Source organism: Pteropus alecto, unplaced genomic scaffold, assembly GCF_000325575.1.
Source record: "Pteropus alecto unplaced genomic scaffold, ASM32557v1 scaffold152, whole genome shotgun sequence".
NCBI lineage: Eukaryota > Metazoa > Chordata > Mammalia > Chiroptera > Pteropodidae > Pteropus > Pteropus alecto.
Genome location: NW_006432227.1, coordinates 1,654,105 through 1,675,680, shown reverse-complemented (window position 1 = coordinate 1,675,680; position 21,576 = coordinate 1,654,105). Strand labels below are relative to the sequence as shown.

Here is a 21,576-nt window from a genome sequence, read left to right as displayed (position 1 = left end):
AAGTAAGTATAATTTAATAAACTCTGATAAGTTCTATAATAACAATATATACTAAGTGCCAGGGAAATGGTGCCTGGGGGTGTCAGATAAAGCTTCAAAGAGAAGGTGACTCTTCAGATCCATCCAGAAGAACATGAGGAATTAAGTAAGTCAGCAGAGGGAGAGAATTTCAAAAAGGGCACCATAAATACACAAATAGTATGTCTTGAAGTACACAGGCACAAAAGGGTAACCTTTAACAGGCAGAGCACAGAGGATGGAGTGCAGTGAAAATACTCTGTATGATACTACGACGAGGCATACATGTTATTATACATTTGTCCAAACCCACAAATGTGGAAGACCAAAAGTCAACCCTAGAGTAAACTCCAGACTTTATGTGATTATATGTGTCACTGTTCATTGATTGTAACAAATGTACAGCGCCGGTCAGGGCTGTTGATAAAATGAGGAAGGCTAGACACATGTGGGGAATTTTGGTACTTTCCTCTCAATTTTACTTTGAATATAAAAGTATTCTTTAAAAAAATTAAAAATTAAAAAAGATAATTTCTAGAATGGCACAAAGAGGGAGTAAAAAGAAGGGAAACTGAAAAAAATAGGTAGGAATCAGATTATGAAAACTATTAAATGCAACGTTGTATAGTACAGACTTTGACTGTCACTAAAGAAATTTTAAAAATTTCACAGATTTTAAACCAGAAAGACCATAATTAAATCTGTGCATTAAAAAGAAGACAACAGTAAATATAGCATGAATGATAGACTGGAGTGGTGGGGAATGATAACCAGTTAAATATTTCAAGTGAGTGACAAGGACAAACATTATATAGCAGTAGGATGGCCAAGAGTGAACTAATTTGACAGAAGTTTGCAACTGAATGGCTGCAGGAAGAAAAAAGCTTAAGGATAAAGAAGATCCTAAGGTTTCTGGTTACATCATAAAAAGAAAGAAGTATGTTTGGGGGCTAAAGTGATGAGTTCAAATACTAAACCTGTTTGTCTATGAAACAGCCAAAGAATCTGCCCAGCCGCAATCTGAAAAGACATTTTTTCCAATTTCTAGACACTGGGACCGACGTCTGAAGATCCCCCTCCCTTCTCCCCAAAAGAGATAGAGGGAGTGAGAAAATAGAAAAGATTAGACAGAAATCACTCCCTTGTTTCTAAAAGAGCCGTCGGGATGATCAAATTGCAACAATGGCTCTGAATGTACTGGGTAAACTGTGAAAGGTTACATGAATCCAAACACAGAGAACCAATAAAAACTGTCTGGGGCTGAAAGACTAAAAATCAGTTCAGGTTGAGAAAGATAAACAGTCTTAGGGACTTCTTGATTCATCTTTCCTTGATTCCTCCCAGGGCTGGAAGGAGGACACCAAAAGAGCCAGCTGGAAAGCTGAGAGAGAACTGTTTCCTTCAAGGTCTGGCAGCAGCCATAAAACGTCAGACGACCTGTCTTTCAGGGACTTCTGCTTTCCTGCCAGTGGTGTCCTCTGACTTGCTTTGTCCTAACCCCCTGAATAAAGATTACTGGGACACTCAGTTGCTAAACTGCCCTTGGCTTCTGACAGCACCCAATCTCAAATTAATCCCTTGCTTATTCTAATCCAGCGCCAGTCAAGGCAGCCAACCAAGAACTTGATGCCTGCTTCCCTGGCCCTCCTCAGCATCAGTGAGGACCAGCCTAGGCCTCAGAAAGGACGCCCGCCTCCCTCTTGTAGTGCCCTCCCTCACTGCATGGAGTCAATAATTCTGACTTTGCCGGCCTACAGGTTTACCCCTGGCTGTCTTTGGCTGATTAGACTTTCATAATACCATTACTCAAAAAAAAGTACAAAGGTTCACCAACATCTCACATACTACAACTAATAGATGTAAACCAATATGCAGATGTCAAATGAGTTAGAATGGCCGGGTGTGTGCACTTGAACATGCTGAAGTGGAAAGACCTTATTATTACTAAGCCTCGTTCCAATTCATAAAGGCATAATAAGACGACTTCCGAATCTCAGCCGTGCCATCTGTAAGATAATGTTCAGACTCTGCTTTTTCATTTAGTCATTTATTCATTTCATTCCTTTAACAAATATTTATTAAATACTGTACATGCAGCATTGTGCTCAGTACTGGAAATTGAAGATAAGCTTGCTAAGTAGACAAGTGGGAGAGAAGCAGTTTAAAGAGAGAAAAGAATCTAAACAAAAACAGATGCAATTAAGAACACAAGGTGTATAAAGCTGCATAGAATTCTGGAAAAGAGGAATGGAGTGGATGGAGAATGCAGATAAGAAGGGAGAAAGAGGCAGGGAGTGAGTGGGGGTTGAGGACAAGTTCAAGGAATGAGGGGGCACGCAAAGGCAAGACTGGAGGTGGGATACAAAGTAAAGAGGTTGCTGAAATAGCCAACGAAAAACAAAAGCCAGAACAACGATATTTTAAGATCTAAGAAAAGGACTTAAAATACATGCCATCTGCTACAGATATAAGTCAAGATGCACACTTGTTTATAGGTATAGGACAAAATGGGGAACGTGGAACATCTGTAGATAATTTTCCCTTCAGAAAGAAATTCAGAAATATAAAATCGTCACATATCTCTAAAAAACAGATTAAAAAAAAATCAAACCCTCAGATATGAATATTGTCTAGGTCCCATTTTTCAAAGCTATTGATTCTTTTTTTAAACTATCCTAAGTAATACAGTAATAACATCTGACAGCCACTTAAGCTGAAGGTTGCACAAAAGCTTAAAACACGGGCTTCCTATGTTCTTTATTGCTCCATGAGGGCTATTTCATTCAATTATAATGACATTTCAATTTGGAATACAGAGCTGCCTCTCCCTTTAAATGTTAAATTGACTTGTTTTGGTACAAAAAGCATCCAGTATATGCTCTATTACATGTAGGATTAAAAAGGTAGCTCTAGCAATTTTCATAGCTTAATACTTTAGTAACAACAGAAACTATTTCAGAATCTATCATTTTTTCTTAAACTATAATTTGCTTTTAAAAAAAAGTACTTCCATACTCTTTATTCATAGCCCTATCACAAACTCCCTATGAACTGCCTTTCGAAAATAAATATACATTTATCTAGTCCACATAATTTACATAAAAACAAATCATAATCAGAAAAGCCAAAAGGCTAGAACTTCAACTGAGCCTGCATGGGGTAGGTACCCAACGATTATTACAACAGAAAATCATAATTAACTTCAAGATACTTCAAAATAAAGCAAAGTCCTTCTATATTTGTACTTGTATTTCAGTTACAAGTGACCCTGAAGAAAGACAAGGTTTTAGGTAGAAGACAATCTCCTAGTGTCCATGTCCACAGACCTCTCCTATCTGCAAAGAGTCGAATGAGCTATTTTTGATGTACTTGTTCCTCCTAGACTCTCTTTAAAGCACAAAGACTAATTAATATAACATCTTCTGTAATGATATGTAACTGAGAAAAATCAAATGAGTCGAGATAAATACCGGATCATTAAAGAGTAAGCGTCCAAATAACTGCTTGGCTTCCTCCAGGCTTCCCTCCAAGTAAACAGCTCCTAGATAAAAGGGTGAGAATGCCCAAAGGAAGCCTGCATTAATATTCGGAGAAAATTACATATCTCTATAAAAAGCAAAAAGGCAAGCCAGAATTCACTCACGGAAATAAGCGACAAGATCAGAAGCAATTGTTTTAAAGGTAGCATTTTTCCTCTTTTAGCTATGCTTTATATTATAAATGAGACTGAAATACAAAATTCAATTTACTAAAGTCTAAATCTAATACTGTAAGTAAAAGAGGCCAAATATGAACTATCATGAAAGATATGGGTATGAACCTTACCATGCACAAATGACTTTATAAAAACGTTGTTTTCTTTTCTGTATTTAGAGTTTATGTTTCAGACCATAAATAAAACCTGGGTTCAGATCACAAAAGGCTTCCACAAATAAAAATCAGGACAGTCTTTACCTTTCATTTTGAAATAATTAATTTAAAAACTTTTGAGATAATTAAGCACTATATGCATTTACCATTAATCACAACCAGTTAAGTACTGTAGTAACATTTTAATTGCATATCAAATAACTCTGGAGTAGGGTGGTCATATATTCATGAAATCATATTTTCATATCTGTCTTCAGAAAGACTATTTTCCATGTAAAATATTAAGATACTTAGTCACCAGGGCTTTTGATGACTAAATACATTTATTATTTATCAATAGTTATAGTAATAATAATAATAATAACAACAATAATAATGATAGTAATAATAGTAGTTATTTTCGGGGTCATTTATGCTCTCGGCACCATGTGAACCATTTTCACATTCTTATCTTCACCTTCATGGGTGCCTCAGTAAGAGGATGTTAGAAAAGGTTTATAGGATTTGGGCTCATTGTACATGATTTGGGGGAAGAGTTTAAGAAAATGAAACTTTGCTCTGGATTGGATGCCACCAGGATTGGATATTAAGATCCTTATGACAACTCTGTGAAGTAATACTATCTCCATGTCATAGATGGGAAACTGAGGCTCCCAGAGATTCAATAACTAGACACAGAGCTGATAAATGATGCAAGAGGGAATTCGAGCATATCTGCCTGGCTCTGGAACCAACTGTAACACTAAGTGTCAAAAATATTATGTGTACAGAGCACAGTAATTCCATGTGACAAACGCTCTGAAAATAAGACATATTCGTGCAAAAGAGACAAAGCTGTGAAAAGACTGGATAATTATTAAACATTCTCTTGCTACCATCATCAGCATAAAACTATAATGGGAAGCTTTTATATTCATTTGCAAAAAAAGAGGGCAAAATTGATAAGGAAGTACAAAGGCCTTTGAAAAATAAAATGTACTCAATCATTCACCTAAAAAAAAAATCAAGGAAGTGTCAATCCACTGTAACATTCCATTGTAAAGCATGCTGGCAATCACAAGCTAATTAACTCTTCATAATTTTCCTATACCAATAGCTAACTGTATTCTGGTTACAGTAAAAAAAAAGAAATTGAGGAAGTAAAGCACCTGAGTAGGGAAGTAAAGTGTCTGTATCACTCTTGCTTCAAGAGAATAAATAATAGCTATACAGACTCAAGCCCCAGAATTTTAAAAAACACAGTATTTTCAAGGAGGTAGGTATTACTCTAGGGACTTCACATGCTTTGGGAACAAGTCATTATGTCCCAAGTCTCCACACTGAATTTTATGTGCTCTCCAGACATTTTAGACATGTAAAAAACTAAATTATAAAAAGAAAAATTACCTATTAATGCTTCAAAACAATTAGCCATTGCATGTCGAAGGTCTGATTCTCTACAAAGATCGGGTCCATGGGCATAAAGCATAAATCGATCCAGTTCAAGTTTCTACAAAATTCAAAATGACAAAAAGAAAAAGTTTGGCAAAATCATAGCTGTGATAACTCAACATCTCCTAGGGGTAAAGGATTATGGCTACAAATAACAGGCCTATGTCAGTATATTAAGAAAGTTTAGTCTACCATTCATCAGGAGTCCTTACATATGACAAAGCTTAGCTTTTCCCCAAGCAGACTTCTATGAACTCTAGTCCAAGTTCGGACAAAGCAATAGCCCAAGCTGGAATAAAACTTTGCTAAAAGATCAGGGGCCCTTGAGTTTATGCAATATGTCTAGGGAAACACAAACCCAGCCTAAAGTTAACCTTTTTGATTCCAGAGTTTTATGTGGTACTGATGATGCTGGTACCATACAAAACAGATTTTTATGTGGTAAATGGGGACCCTTCAAAATGTCTCATATCTCTAAATCTTTTTTTCTATTTGGTAAGGATTTTGGAGTCCCTATATATTTGTACTTGCGTCTCCTTTATGAGGGCTCCAGACTCATCCTTCTGAAGGCTCAGTTAGATCTCAGCAATGGGCTAGGTTTATTTTAAGGGCTCTGTTTGTAATGAATTATGTTTCCTTTTCAATTTGGCCTCAGACAAGTTTAGAGCCAAATTTGTGGCCCAGCTCTAGAAAATGTATAGGACTTAAGAATACGTCTGTGTTGATTAACTTTACCTCCAGCTTCATTTTACTCTCCTCTTACACATATTTTCTCTTTATCTTGAGTTCTATCCCTATTTATTTCTTAATCTATTATATTTCAAATAATTCAATTCCTCTTAGAACTAGACACAGAATGAATTTTTTAAATAAAATTCCTGAGATTGAATAAATAGAAATCATAATTCTTTCCATAAAAAGAGAAAGAACACTGCATAAGCATGCACTAAATCTGCTTCCATACCATGTAATTCAATCCAATAAACACTTACTAAGCAATAACATTCCATGTAATATAGAATAAGACACAAGTCAATGAACAACTGAGGACAATAGAGTCTCATAAGTCCTCAGATAAAAGATACTCAATTTTATCTCAGTCTGTATGTTAAAAATATCTATATCCATTTATATTAGAAAAAGACAAAGACAATAAAAATAAGACATATATGCTATTAGTATTTTGTGTTGCTAGGAATTCATGCATATAAAATATACTCGAATGAAAGTTTTGACTACCACAAATGCAACAGCAGAAACACCTCTTAAAAAATTGATCCCCAAGTGTAAGAGTTTATACTAGAAAATGCAAATTTCATCTGTTTCATAATTTCACTGGGAAAATTCAATTGTTTGCTATCTCTGGAGTCCTGCTTAAGAGTAGTCCGCAAGCCATAATTTATAATATAAACAACTATTGTGGAATGCTATGAATTTTCCAACTTCTCATAATCCCAGCTCTATATATTTTTTCATGTAAGCATTAGTGGAACTTTTAAAAAAGAGAGTGATGTTCAACTGTGCATGTGTTAAAACATTCATTTGCTAAAGAAGTGACCTAGAACTTTCACTAAATTCTCAAAAGGGTCTTCTTATCTAGTCTCCTCCTCCTAAATGGTCAAGAGCCATGGTCTAGACAGAAGAAAGGCAAGAGTACCACTGCCTTCTGCTAGAACAGATGGGTGTTGAGTGCTCTGGGAATGTCCCAGCTTGGGGCAATGGAAGATCATATCGAAATCCCTAAAGGGAGAAACTGGCCACCCGCCTCACATAACTCATGGCTTTGTAGAACATCCAGTGTGTTACATAATAGCTTCCATTTTCATGCCATGGCAATTTCCCATGCTTTGTAAATATCCTCCCTAAAATTGTTTGCAAAATAATTATGCAATTCCATTATATCTGAAACTATAAAGAAAACAGTGGGGAGGGGGTTGACTATTTATTAACATGTATTTCCAGTGGACATTCATGTGGAATATCAGGAAGCAACTTGACAATTTAATCAACTAAACACTGAAGAAGGCTAACATAAAGTTGTAGAATTTTATTCACTGTGAGGCTGCTAAAACCATTATTTCCATTCTCAAATGCCACCAAAACTGGGTCAAAGTCTATCACTGCAACTCTGATGATGTTGCAGCTACATAAAACAGTGGACATTTCCTAACACAAAACCATGAGATAAAATTAACCACATTTTGAATGTAATTATTGCCTTGGCAAGATCATATTAAGAAGTCAGTCATAAAACCAGAAAGAGTTTTACCTAGTCATTTCTATCAAACTCTAACATTTATATCAAAATGAAGAAAACAATAAAAATCACTTAAGGCAAAAATCAAAGAAAACTTACAAAAACTTTTCTAGTGGATCATCAACATTTGGAGATTTAAGAGCCACAGTTTCCCCCTGCTACGGAATAAACCCACAGGTCTATAAAATGTAATGATTTCTAATGAGAATAGTAGTAGCAGCAATAAAAACAATTAACTCCTACTAATTCATTTACATGTTTGGGTGATTACCATGATGAACAGGCACTGTGCCAAGCCCTGTATAAATTGAATCATTAAAACTCAAATGATACTGTCATTAGTTCTCACAACCACTGTGTATGGCAGGTGCTAATGTCACCTCCATTTTACAGATGGGAAAGCAAAGGCTTGGAGAAATGAACAACAGTTTTCCCATGGCTCCACCGTTTGAAAGTGGAGGGGTGTGGGCTGGAATCCTGATGGCCAACGTGAGCACCTAGCTTCTGTCTGTTATGATTTACTGCAATAAGATACCACATAGAGGTAGGAATATCAAATGAGATAACGTAAGTAAAACACCTACCATGAATCTAAATCAAGAAAAGGTCCTGTTAGCCACCTAGCTAAGTCAATGTGGCTCTCTGGACCGCCTAAACCTTAAATCTTAATGAGATTTATGACTTGGGGAAATTCTCAAAAATCCATAAAGAATCCCCTATGGGTAAAATGGCCCGGGGTATCCTATTCAAAGGTGTAATTCTACTCGTTAAAGTAAATTAAAAACAAATGTAATACAGAAATATTACATATAGGGGAAATACAAAAATTTCATTTCTTTTGCTCTGTTCTCATGTTCCTTTTACTCAAATGTTAACTCTGTTCATGCGCATCTGTCAATTTTTTCCCTTTCTGTTATCGTTGCCTCACTGTGGAGTTCATTAGCCACTGGTGATACTCACACAGGTAACTGAACTAATAAGGCTGAATCCTTAAAATCCAAACAAACGAACAAAAAAAAAAATCCTTCCTGGTCTATAAAATATTAAACTCTAAATACATGCTAAAGAGTTACTTATTCAAATGCAAAATTATGCATGGACTGAAGGAGAGAATGTCAGAGTTCTCTACAAGCGCTACGGATGTTTGATATACCTTTGCCAGCATGGCAAGGTGTTGATTCTGAACGATGGCAGTCCGATAGGTCGCTAATCCTCCTTCTTCCAGACTAGGAAACAAATAGTACAAATGGACACTACAAAAAAAAGCACATATATTAATATGCATCGCAACTTTCTGTCCATGGCTCTATGTTACAAAAACACGCTGGGCACCAAATATCTGCGCAACAGATAGTAGCTGAATTGAAGGAAACTAAAGCGTTTGACAAAAGTCTCTGAAAGTTAAATGGAAAGCACAGTATTATCTGAATGTGCTAAAACCATAACAGCACCACTCACTCAACTTTTCACATTTATTTCTGTTACAAGGTTTCTCTGAAATCTTATATGACAACAAAGACCCGAAAATCTGTCACACGTTGCTAAGAGCAAATCTACCTGATACTCACAAACTGGGCCTGGAAACAAATACTTTTGCTTGGGTTGTTACGAGTGGCCCCTGAAGAGAAGTCTGGGAAGCCCCAAGCAGGGCAGCAGTGGGAACATATTCTTCACAAGTACAGACAAGGACAGGAACAGAACTGAAAGTGGCACGTGTGGGTGGTTGTGCTGAAAGAACGAGCCTAAAGGGGCTGATTAGGAAAGTGCAGGAACTGGGAAGAAGGCCACATGGAACACCGGTTTGGACCACAGCAGCAACTGATGTCCCCTAAATCTCACACCGATTTTTAAGATCCACCAGGCTTATGTCTGGCGCGAGTAGGCTTAGAGAGCAGCCCCTGTGGCTCATTACGTCCTTCTTGGGAAAAGATATAACCCAAAGAGAATAAAAACAACTCAAGATAGTTCCAAGAAAGGCATGTGCTATCTCCCTTTAAAAGAGAAATTATGTGAGTATAAAAAAAAAAAACGCATTTTCCTCCAAATTAAAGATCCTAAGACACTGCTAGGGAGAAAACACACACCCACACACACACACACACACACACACACACACACACAAATCTCGACATTAAAATTACTTGTAAGCTTTTCTTCCCTTGAGATCAGAAAGAGTGAGAAAGGGATCAAAGACAAATCCTAGAAAATGAAATGACATTTTAAAATATCATCCCTTTCTTTACAAATTGAATATAAGCTCTGAAGCATCTAGACCAAGGCAAGCTGATCTCTTGTGGCTCTAGCAACTTGAACATAAACTTGACAGGACAGAGACACCAGCCTTTCATCTTGTAATCTTGCTCATTACAGCATCAGTGAGTGCAAGTTATCAGGGCAAGAAGTACAGAAATGTGGCTATTTTAAGCTCCACGGCAGAGACAAAATCCAAGATGTTTCGATGCCTTATTTGGCTAATTATAAAGAAGGCAATGTATTAAGTATGTTGCCTACAAAATGTAATTATTGCGCAGCAGTGGAAAAGTCTCCTTACCTGGTCAGAAATTCAACAACGGCATCACCCAGGAACTCCAAACGTTCATTGTGATTAATCCTATAGGAAAATTTAAAAGATCACTTAAAATAGCACACAGTTACATTCTCTACTTCTCTCCTTAAAGAAAGGACACCCGAGGGTTAGCTCTTTTAGGAATCGAAACACCTTGCCTTACTTCTTAACTAAGAGCACTGACCGCCATCTGACAGAGGTGCAGGGCCGCCTATTGGGAAAGGGAGGGGTGTCTCCTCATACCAGGTGGTTCAGGCTTTCCAACCTAGGGCTGCCTTCCCTTGGGGATCAGATTTAAAGCAAGGAGACGGCATCCTATTGTGAATCTCTCTACACTGCTGTCAGGTAGACACAAGAAAGGAGAATGTTTTCTAGTGAGGGTTAGAACTGAACACTGAAAAATCAGTCTGGGTACAATGTTCTAAGGACACCTTCCCATTGCCCAAACTTAGTCAGCCTAGCATCTAAAGTCTTTCAAAAGAGGCCTACACTACCGTTTCAGTTCCACTTACATGTTGGGCTCCTGCTTCAAAACTGCCTGGTACCCCCTACAAAGGGATCCCCCAAAACACTCGGTGCCTCTGTTCAGGCCAGCTCTCTGCCACCCTAGAGTGTCCCACTCTGTCACGTGTACAGAGCCACGCAGAAAACCTACTAATCCCTCAAGGTCGAGAAATGTCAACTTTTCTAAGACTCTATGATAGTTGGGATCTGGAAGGCAAGCAAAACAAAAGAATAAAAGTCAACATCTAGATTCTGGCGTAAGTAGCTGGGTAAAAAGTTGTGCCATTCATGGCAAGGAGAAGACCAAAAGTGAAACAGGCCTGAGGAGAAGCAATGCATTTTTAGGGATTTTAACTCGAAATGTCTATACAACATCCAAATGAAGAGATATACTGACCTACTGTTCATGGGCGAGGACAAAGTTGGTAATAAATCTTTAGGGGGGGGTCAACGTTCACACAGGATTTCAGGCAGTGGAACTGGATGGCACTACTGAGGGAGAGAATTCAGCTAAAGAAAAGGAGTCTGAGAACGGAGCCCCGCGGGGAGGTCATGGTTAGGCTCAAACGGAAGGGAAGCCAGCACAGGAGGACTGCCCAGGGAGGCGGGAGGAAAAGGAGGCCAGTATTATTCCTCTACCAAAGAGAAGAATGCGTTTCAAGGAAGAAATAGAGACAAGTAAGATGAGAAGAAATAGCGGAGGCCACTGATGAGCTATCTCTCTAAGAGGTGGATACAAATCTGATTCTGTTTAGAGTAAGCTGGGACCTAATGAGTTGTCTAAAGCCATATATGAGAAGAATCTGAGTGCTTATTTCAGAATCTGAGAAAATATGGGGGCTGGGAGCTGTACAGCAGGAGGAAACCAGAAAAAATGGTGACAACGGTGAGAAGAAAAGGCAGGCAAGGAAAGGAAGTTCCTAAGACCTGACAAAGAAAGCAAGGGACAGGCCTGGGCCTAAGCAGGAGCTAGCCTCCCAGACTCCAAGGGCCTCCTTAAATCTCTGATACCAACCCTCATCATCTGAAAAATTCAATAGCTGGTCACCAAGTCTAAATCTACCTGGCTTTCTAGGCCATTATTTCTCTAGTGCCATCATGCCCACCCATTTTATTTACTTTCAATTGCAATTTTAGAACTCTAAGTTCACCAATCTCTGCATTTTAGCAGACACACCACCCCTTCTCCCTTGCATGGTTCCTCTCCTAAATCCTGCTCATTCTTAAGGTCAGGCGGGAGGCTTGCCCTGATTACCAGAGCTCTCCAGGCTGCTGGCTCACCCCCACCACCCACACCTCCATTCTCACTTTACTTAAACATTTATCACTCAATCTATAACAAAATTCTATACTATTTTTCATTGTTCTGTTTCATGTGTGCCAGTTTAGTTTCCAGATTATAGTTTCAGTATATGCGTGTGTGTGTGTGTGTGTGTGTGTGTGTGTGTGTTTCTAAATTAAATGACTTGGCTATCAAATCATCTACTTGGTATTTTGAGTTAAATTTTATATTATTTCACATATCTCATAAGTAAGTTTACTCTTCTACCTACCATTCCTTCACATTTTGGAATTTTAAAAGAAAAATAGACATGATAGGAGAAAACTGGAAAGATCTGAGCAACAATGAAGTGATTCTGAACCCTGATTTCAAGTCACGGCCTTTATGTCAAAAAGATGTTTTTTCAAGCAGTTAATAGCCAATAATGGGGAGGGAAGGAGGGAAGGAGGGAAGGAGGGAAGGAGGGAGGGGAGGGTTTTTTTTTTTATTGACAGCTGTGGAAGGAAGGCAGAGAGAGAAAGAGAGAGGGAGGAATGTGAGGGGATGGGAGGGGAGAGGGCAGGGCAGGGGAGAGGAGAGGAGAGGAGAGGAGGAAGGAAGAAAATTTATGGTCATGGTGAAGAATTCATAATCTAATAGTTTACCAAAGAAAAAAAAAATAAAGAAAATAAATATTAGGCCCCAAAACATATTTTTCTTACCCTTACCAGATATATATTAGATTTTAAAAGATGTATTTTTGTTGTTGTTGCTAATCTACTAGCCAAGAATAACTAAAAAGTTCCATGGTGAAATATAAGACATTATTATTATTTTTTTAATCTTTTAGAAACTACTCAGTACTACAATTTTGCTTTCTGTCAAATATCCAGAACTCCAAAAGCATCTGTCATCATTCTTGGAGAAAAAAATCAAGGAATAAAGACACAACTTAATGGTAAGATGATGTTAACCCCTAAGTCCTCTTGCTAATTTAATTTCATGAATCCTAGTAAGCTATTGTCCTGAGAGATGATAAAACTAAGAAAAAAATGGTTAAAAAAAAAATTTAACATTATCCTATTGTTCACAAGCCAGTAAAATAAAAATGCATTTTCTGTGGTATAGATACTATTTTCTTCCCAACAGTTCAAAGTACTATATATGAAAATCTACTTAATATGGAAAGCAAAAAACCCTAGCAAGGGGCTGCAGCGGAGACAAACCATCTTTGAATTGTCTTACGCTTTGTTAAAGAATAATAAGACATCTAGTCAAAGAATAATGGCCACTTTGAGTCATACACTATTTTGAATGAAGTCATACTGGCGTAAATTTTACTTCAATTTCTCTTATAAACTTTCAGGGAGACAAGAACTATGTCTAAGATTTTAATAACCACAAAGTTAGACTATTATTCAGTATGTTGAAATACAAGGTCACTGTTCTAAACAGGTTTATTCAATAGTGAGTCTGCCATCCATTAAATAATTTGCCCCTATCAAGCATATGTTTCTCTGTATCTACATTATGACTAAACTCTGGCAATAAGCCACAAACAAAATGGGATTAAACACCACAATAGTTTATTATTATACCGGACAATTCCTAACCCAATGGTTTACCCGGAAAAAATGGACAGAATGAGCTGCTAGTCCTTCTTGAAGCAAATCTTTTGTTCCTTTTTCCATTGTTTCTGCTTCCTTTAATCACCCCCATTATAAATACCAGCAAACTCCAAGAGGAGATGTTTACTGAGCAGTAAACACTCCATTTGTTTTTGAGAACTAAATGAACAGAGACATTATGGAATCTAGATTAACTGTAACATTTATATATCACCATTTGGTCTGAGGAATTCAAAGCACTTTATAATATACAACAGTCTCCCTGTAACAGTAATTTCTGTAAGATATCATTTACTCCATGGAAAATCATGTTGGAACTGGACAAAGTTCAAAGGTAACTGCTAGAGTGAGGGCATGGACATTTTCTCACTCTGCCTTCTAAGCGTGGCTGGCAGAATAGAGCCAGAGGGGGCCTTGGAGCTCATTTGAACTTCCACCCAATTCAGGAATTCCTTTTACTCATTACATCTACCTACCTGGACACCTGGAGGACAGGTAAAGTCACAGAGCTACTATCTCTGTCGCCCACTGGACCCGCGGATCTCAGGTTACGTATTTCTGGGATTTAACTTGAAGCAGTGAAGTCATTAAATCCACTCAGTGGAATTCACGTATATTCAATGCATTTTTCTACTGTTTTTAATGTAAAATACTTGTGTATAACTGATTCAAAATATATTTTGCAACTATCATTTCCTTAAACACAAGGGTATTAATTAATAGTCTCTATGTGTCTCTTTGTTGCTCCAATAGATTCTTATACACTGTCCGGCAATGACTCTACCAATCAAAACAAAACAAAAACCACGGGCATGTGATCCTCTCATTTTTCCGCTACCAGTCTTCTGTCTTCTGGCCTCTCTCTCCCAAAGGTCTTACTGATAAGGCATACGTTACTTGAATGCCACCAAATGCCACTCCTTCAGAGACCCTTTCTGTGGTAACAATTCATCGTAATTTGCATGAGTTAAATATAACTATACAACTGAGATTTATGTGGTTAAAGAGTTAACACTTTAAAATTATAGGTGGCATATTTGGTTGAGATGATGCCATCATAAAAGTTAATTATTTGTTACTTTTGATAGGCAGACAAGATTTTATTAATTTGAAGTTTTCATGCTTCTTTTTATATCCTAGCTGATGCCAAATCAGATTAGGTAAAACACTAACCGGCCATTTAAACCTCTGCTGATGGCCCTGACCATAAAGCCCAATTTCCCCTAGCGCTAGCCAACAAGTAAATAACTTGAGATAAAAGTATCATGAATGGCATTCTTTCCTTTAATACTTACTTAATGAACCCCTGCCCTGTGAAAGGCACTAGTTGCAAAAGGAAAGGAAATTTAAAAAGAAAGAAAAAAAAAGAGAGGACCACAGACCCTTCAAAATGCTAACAGTACAGTAAAGAAAATCAGCCCATAACATAATTATAATACACAGAAGAACTACAATGTGCACCATAAAACAAATACTGGCAGGACTTGGGCAGGAAGTCACTGGAGTACAGGGTGTTCCACAGGAAGCTGTACAGTGACGGCTGGCATATGGGAAAGAGAGACGGGATGCTTGACAGTCTTAGTGGTGTGTAGAGGGCCACAGCGAAAAGAAAGATGTGCCTGGAAAAGTGGCCTGGGGTCAGGTCGTGGGTGCTGGGGCTGTGGTATGTAAGTTGTCCAACTTATTCAGTAGGCAACAAGACATCACAGCTTTCATGCCACTTACCACTAAGAATTAGAATAAAGGCTCCAGAAATGGCAAGATGACTGACTGCAGAAGCAGTGTGAGGGGAAACTAGTAGACATGGTCACTAATTGTGCTACAGAACGGGCAGGGTGGCAGGAGTGGTTTTCAGGGGCACTAGGAGAAGAATTCAGTCAAGAGCCCCTCTTCTCGGCCCTCTCCCCTGCCTGCCTTGCTCCTCCGCCCCCAACTTCCATCAGTGCCAGAAAAAGTTTTCCCAAACAACCTACTTGCTCGCTTGCTCTCTGAAATTCTAAGCAAGCTTGCTTGGGAGATCCAACCACCGACATTTGCAATTTGATAGTGTTTGTTTCAAAGATATACAAACACTTCTAAGGAGCAGAGACTACTGCATCCCTTTTTATAATAGCAAACTAAGAAACAGAGGAGAGGGCAAATCATTTCAAGTGAACTCAGTTATTCAAGTGCACAGTATAAAACTGACCTATAATCCCTAAACAACCACCAGGGCTATCCTTAGACCCACAGCAGTCTTGCATGTGTATTTTGGTTTTGACCTTCACTGAAGTGCAGAGTCTCCCTTATATTATTTATGTTTATAGCATTCCTACTCCACCTCAGGTAGTGAGAAATCTTGGTGAGTGGGAGCTTTGCCTTACTTGCCTTTGAATCCCCTAAAATACCTACATACTGCCTCAAACTCAAAAGGCACTGGATAAATGCCTGTTGAATTACATCTGAATGAAGTTTAAGAACAGCTCTCAGGCCTGTGCCCAACTGGGGAATGCAGCAGCAGACCCAGCCGCCAAAGCCAGGAGACTTTTCCTGAACAGAAATCTGGGTCAACTCTACATCAGCAAAAAGATCAGAGACATAGCAAGAGGTTCTCAATACAAGTACCAAAGACTGGACGGAAGTCAAAGGACATGAGAGATTATTTGTTTATTCTCTCAATGGCATCATTTGTCAGTGGTATCATTTTCAAAATGAGAAAGAACAGTTTCTCCGATATCATTCATTTTCAATAGAGCAAAAGAAAACAGAAATCATGACGTTTGAACAATGCAATCAAAGACAACTTACATATCAACAACTATGATTGGGGAAGACAAGGCAAAGATCACCTAAACCTTGGCTTTCATCGTCAAAAAGGATGTGTCTATGGCGTGTACAGCCTTGCAAAAGAGGCCCCGGGGAACTCAAGGTTCCACTTATTAAAATACAGAACTGGTCATGTGGAGACTACAACATAATAGGGTAAACACAACCGTGGCCACGTGATCTCTGAGGGTGTGATTAAGAACTCTTGCAATTAGTTCTTTTCTGACTTTAGACTCAGAGAAACTATAGAAAGACATATGATCATCTTCAAACGGGAATTTTAAAGTTTTGTCCTGCCTATCTTTTTACCTCTTGACTGAAGAGGAAATACAGTTTGGTTTAAGACAACCTCAAAAGAGAGGAATTTAAGGCAAACCAATTTTAAAAGAAAAGTGATATATGCTGAAAACAACAGAAAAGGGAGCTGTGCCAGCTATGGCTGGGCACTCTCTTGGCTGTGGAGACCAGTTATCAGCTGCAGCAACTACCTTGACTCTCTGCCACTTCTAACCCTGCTCTACCCACCTTTATCTAAGGCTGGATCCCAAGAGAGATAGCCTGGTTATTCAACTTTTCAACTGTCCATTTTAAAAAGAAAGCCATCCTCAAGAATGGTCTTTCAAAATATAACCATCCTCCCTGTATGGTCTTTCAAAATATAACCTGCTCTACATCACACATAGATAACCCTGAGAGCCACAACAGAGCCTCATCAGCCATTAGGCATCTGCTTTCATGCAATTTTCCAGGGTGTAATGAGTTTATACAGACCAAGCTCATTTCCTTCTCAGATTCTTCAGGGGTTCAAGGCCATAAAAGTGTTAATATTAGGGAGCATCTGAGATCTTGCCCTTCAGCAAATGTCAGTTTGGCTCAAATAAACTCATATAAAAATCCAAGAGAAAAAGTGAGAATATTAATATATAAAGGTATCCTTTAAAATCAGAAAATAAAATAAGGAAAGCTAACATATAAAACTTTCCAACCCATTCTATAAGCCCAGTATAACGAAACCAGACAAAAGCACCAAAGGAAATGAAAACTACAGAATAGTATCTCTTATGAATGTAGACAAAAATCCTCAACACTAACAAACTGAATTCACAGCATATTAAAGGATTATACACCATGATCAAGTGGGATGTATCCCAGGAAAGCAAGGTTGGTTGAACACTCAAAAATCAATTAATGTAATATACTCTGTGAGTAGAATAAGTGGAAAAAACATGATCATCTCAATGGATACAGAAAAAGCGTTTGACAAAATTCAACATGCTCTTATAATGAAAGCATTAAGCAATCAAGGAATAGAAGGGAACTTTAACTCAATCTTTTAAAGGGTATCTAAGAAAAACTCAAAGCTAACATCACACTCTATGGTGAAAGACTGAATACTTTCCCCTTAAGATTAGAAAAAAGACAAGTATCCACTCTCACCCCTTCTATTCAGTATTGTACTAGAGGCTCTAGCCAGAGCAACTAAGGTTAAGAAAATGAAACAAAAAATTATTAGAGCCAACAAAGAGCTCACTAAAGCTGCAGGATACAAGATCAATATACAAAAATCAATTGTATTTCTATATACTTGCAATGAATAATCTGAAAATGAACTTAAAAAAACAATTCAACTTATAGCAGCTTCGAAAAGAATTTAAAAAATAGAAATAAATTTAGCAAAAGACATACAAAATGTATACTCTCAAAACTATAAAACATTTTTGAAAGAAATTAAAGAAGACAAATAAATGTAAAGACACCCAATGTTCAAGGATCAGACTTAATATTAAGATGGTACTTATTCACAAATTGTTCTACAGATTCAACATAATCTCTATCAAAATCCCAACTGTTACTTTAGATTAGGCAAGATGTCTGACACATGACAGCAAAAACACAGGCAACAAAAGAAATAATAAATAATTGAACTTTATCAAAACTTCTGTGCTTAAAGGACATAATCTAGGAACTGAAAAGATCAATAGGAGAAAAAACTTTTGCATATCAGGGTCTTGTAGCTAGAATATATAAAAAAATGATTATAAAATAAAAAATAAGCCAATAAAAATGAGAAGAGGATTTGAACAGATATTTCTCCAGAAAAGATCTACAAATAGCCAATAAGCACATGAAAAAAGATACTCACATCATTAGCCATCGAGGAAATTGAAACAAAACTACAATAACAGTTCATATCCGACAGGATGGCCAGAATCAAAAAGACAGATAATAACAAGGATTGGGAAAGATGTGAAGAAATCAGAACCCTGATATACCGCTGCTGGAAATATAAATGGTGTAGCCATTTTGGGCAACAGTCTGGCAGTTTCTTAAAAGGTTAAACAGAGTTACCATATGACCTAACAATTTGACCCCTAGGTATGTAACCAAGAAAAATCAAAATATGTGTCCATCCAAAAATCTGTACACAAATATTCATAGCAACATCATTTATATAAAGCTAAAAAATAGAAACAATCTAAATGCCCATCAATTGGTAAAAGGATAAATAAAATGTGGTACAACCATACCATGGAATATTAAAACAAAATGAAGTACTAATGCGTATTATAACATGGATAAATCTTGAAAACATTATGCCAAATAATGAAGCCAGTCACAAAGGATCACAACGTATCTTAATACCGCTGATATGAAACGTTCAGGACTGAAAGTAGATTGGTGGCTGCCTTGGGCTGAGCAGGCTGGTGGAAATGAGAGGTTAAGTATTAAGAGGTACAAGGTTTCTTTTTGGGGTGATGAAATGTTCTAAAATTAGGTAGTGATCCAGCTGAACAATATTGTCAACAAATGAAAACGATTTAATTGTATGCTTTAAATAGGTGAATTGTACGGTATGTGAATTATATCTCAATAAAGTTGCTACAAGAAAATCTACTTTACCTTGAGGGAGTTGGGTCATCTTGGCCAAGGCGTGACATAATATTTATTAAGGTGTTAATTCCTATTTAAAGAAAAATATACAAGTAAATACTTTTAAAAGCATACTTTCAAAATACATAACGTGTAGAAAGGAAATTATCTATCTCATCCTGATTTGATTTTAAAAGGTTTAATGTCTGCATGTCTACAAGTTTAATAAACTTAGTTACTTAAAACACTTGCTAGGAGAAATTTTTCTAAAAAATTCATCCACCCTTATTATAATGTCCTGCTCAAAGTAAATGTTATGACGCATGAGTCAGGCAGCACTGTAGAATGAGAGGATGAGAGTCACCAGAGAAACATTCCTGTTAAGGATTTAATTTACAACAGAGAACACAGGCCAAAACATGAGAGTAATATCCAAACATACCTTTTTTCCGCATGTGCATGTGATGAACTTTTCTATCTCCATATTTGGGCTGCCGTATTCCACAGTTGGATAAGGAATTCCTGGCATGATCAGGATTCATTCCAAAATTTAAGTGATGACTTGGGTGAGTCATGGCCAGCTAAAATACCAATGAAATAAGTTAAGGCTTAAAAGCTCAGTGTACAGGCACCATCTTTCTATCATCCCAAATGAAATGGGAAAGAGACGTCTATTCAGTTGAATTTTAAGACCTGTTCTTTCCATTTTATTTCCTCCAGTGTTACATTTCCAGAGCTTTGGTGCAAGCTCTCTTTTGAAAGGAACCTAAAAATCCATAACTTTCAGAGGAGAATTAGAATACTCAGCACCTGGAAAGAAGAGCCATAAAGAAAAGCTGAAAGAAGGAGCTCAGGTTTGACTGGCAAACTTCTGCTTTACTTTATTTCATTAGGGACAGCCTCAAAATTCAAAAGAAAAAATTAGGTAAGAAAAGAGGTCTGAAAGTGACAGCCAGAATAAAATAGAGAGCTATGATTCTAAACACCCTCATCATCTCCCAGAAGAGAGAACTCAATGCTTCATTTGTAACTTGCAAGATGAATTACTACTCCTATCTCATTATTACATGAGTGTACAGGAGAGGAATTCTTACCTGTAACAGACAACGATCTTGGAAAGTATATCCTATCAACTTATCCAGGTGCATTAGGCATTGGTGGTAGCGGATATGATGGGTCAAAACAGGTAGCATCATTGCATGCTAAGAAAAAAAATATTTCAACATGTTTAACTCTATAAAAACTTTTAAAAACGCTTCATTTATTTCACAACAAACAAGAACCATTTTCATATCCCAAATTCCATGTCACAATGTCTTTATAAACAGTTTACCGGCTGCATGGCCTCCTGCAGGGGTGGTGGGTCTCAGCTGTTAAGGGTACAGTCTCTGCACCAGAATGCCTGAGTCCAAAACCTTCACATCCCCTCATTCATTGTGGGACTTGGGGCAAGTTATTTAACTTCTCAGTGTCAGTTTCCTCAAATGTAAATGGGGGGAAATCAGTATAGCTATTTTTAAGGACAGTCAAAAGGATTAAATAAGCAAATACAAAAAACTGGTCGGAACATGGGCCGTTAGGGTCATTCAAGGGGGAACAGCACTGGCTCCATCAGTAATCAGTAGGGTATCCTCAAGGAAGTCACGACTGTTTCTGTTCCTCCTTGTCTATCTTTAATTATAAGAGAATGAACTGGGACTTATCAATTCTGACACTTTATCAGGGTCAAGACACTTTTGAGAATCTAAGGAAAATGACTCTATCCCCAGAAAAACACCTGTGTTCACAAACACGTGCAAGTTGTATGCAGACTTAATGGGTTCACAACCCCCTGAACCCTTTCACTGTCCTTTAGGTAAGAACCAGATAATCTCCAAAGGCCATTCTAAGTTTAACATTTAATGATCTAATATTCCAAGGACAATTTTTATAAAGTCACCACTACAGCTAAAGCACCTGAGAACATGGAACTTTTATTTTTGTTTCAATCATTTTTCATCTGGCTAGATTCCTCATTGGGAGATAATTTCATGAAAGGCATATCTTTTTTATTTTTTTCTAATAACATTTCCCTAGAACTCAAGAGAATAAAGGAATCATTCTTATTCATCAGAACCTGGAGGATGGGCACAGCCTACAGAATGATTGACATATGCTTTACAGAATTTTAGTCTTTGAAGTATTTTAAGCTGGCACTGTTTAAAAATACATGAAAATGGATTTGCTTGAAACGACAGAAATCAGTTTCCTGTATTATTAAATTATAAAGAAAGATTAGTTCTCCCAAATAGGATCTCTTAATCAACAGAACGTCTTTCTTTCCAGCTCAATTCAATAAAAACATATTGAGCACCTCCATGTGTAA

At 37.4% G+C, this 21,576-nt stretch overlaps 1 protein-coding gene across 4 annotated transcripts in view; it reads right to left on the bottom strand.

The window, feature by feature from the left end:
- The window catches only part of DROSHA (drosha ribonuclease III), a 107,433-nt gene that overhangs the window by 25,224 nt on the left and 60,633 nt on the right, over nucleotides 1–21,576 (bottom strand). For all 4 annotated transcript variants that reach the window (XM_006907113.3, XM_006907114.3, XM_015585734.2 and 1 more), the window contains 7 exons: nucleotides 20,306–20,413; nucleotides 19,654–19,792; nucleotides 19,242–19,302; nucleotides 10,128–10,187; nucleotides 8,730–8,829; nucleotides 5,275–5,377; nucleotides 3,489–3,559 (listed from right to left, as the gene is read on the bottom strand). In XM_006907113.3, coding sequence (XP_006907175.1) covers nucleotides 3,489–3,559; nucleotides 5,275–5,377; nucleotides 8,730–8,829; nucleotides 10,128–10,187; nucleotides 19,242–19,302; nucleotides 19,654–19,792; nucleotides 20,306–20,413 — 642 coding nt within the window. The remainder of the gene's footprint in view (nucleotides 1–3,488; nucleotides 3,560–5,274; nucleotides 5,378–8,729; nucleotides 8,830–10,127; nucleotides 10,188–19,241; nucleotides 19,303–19,653; nucleotides 19,793–20,305; nucleotides 20,414–21,576) is intronic.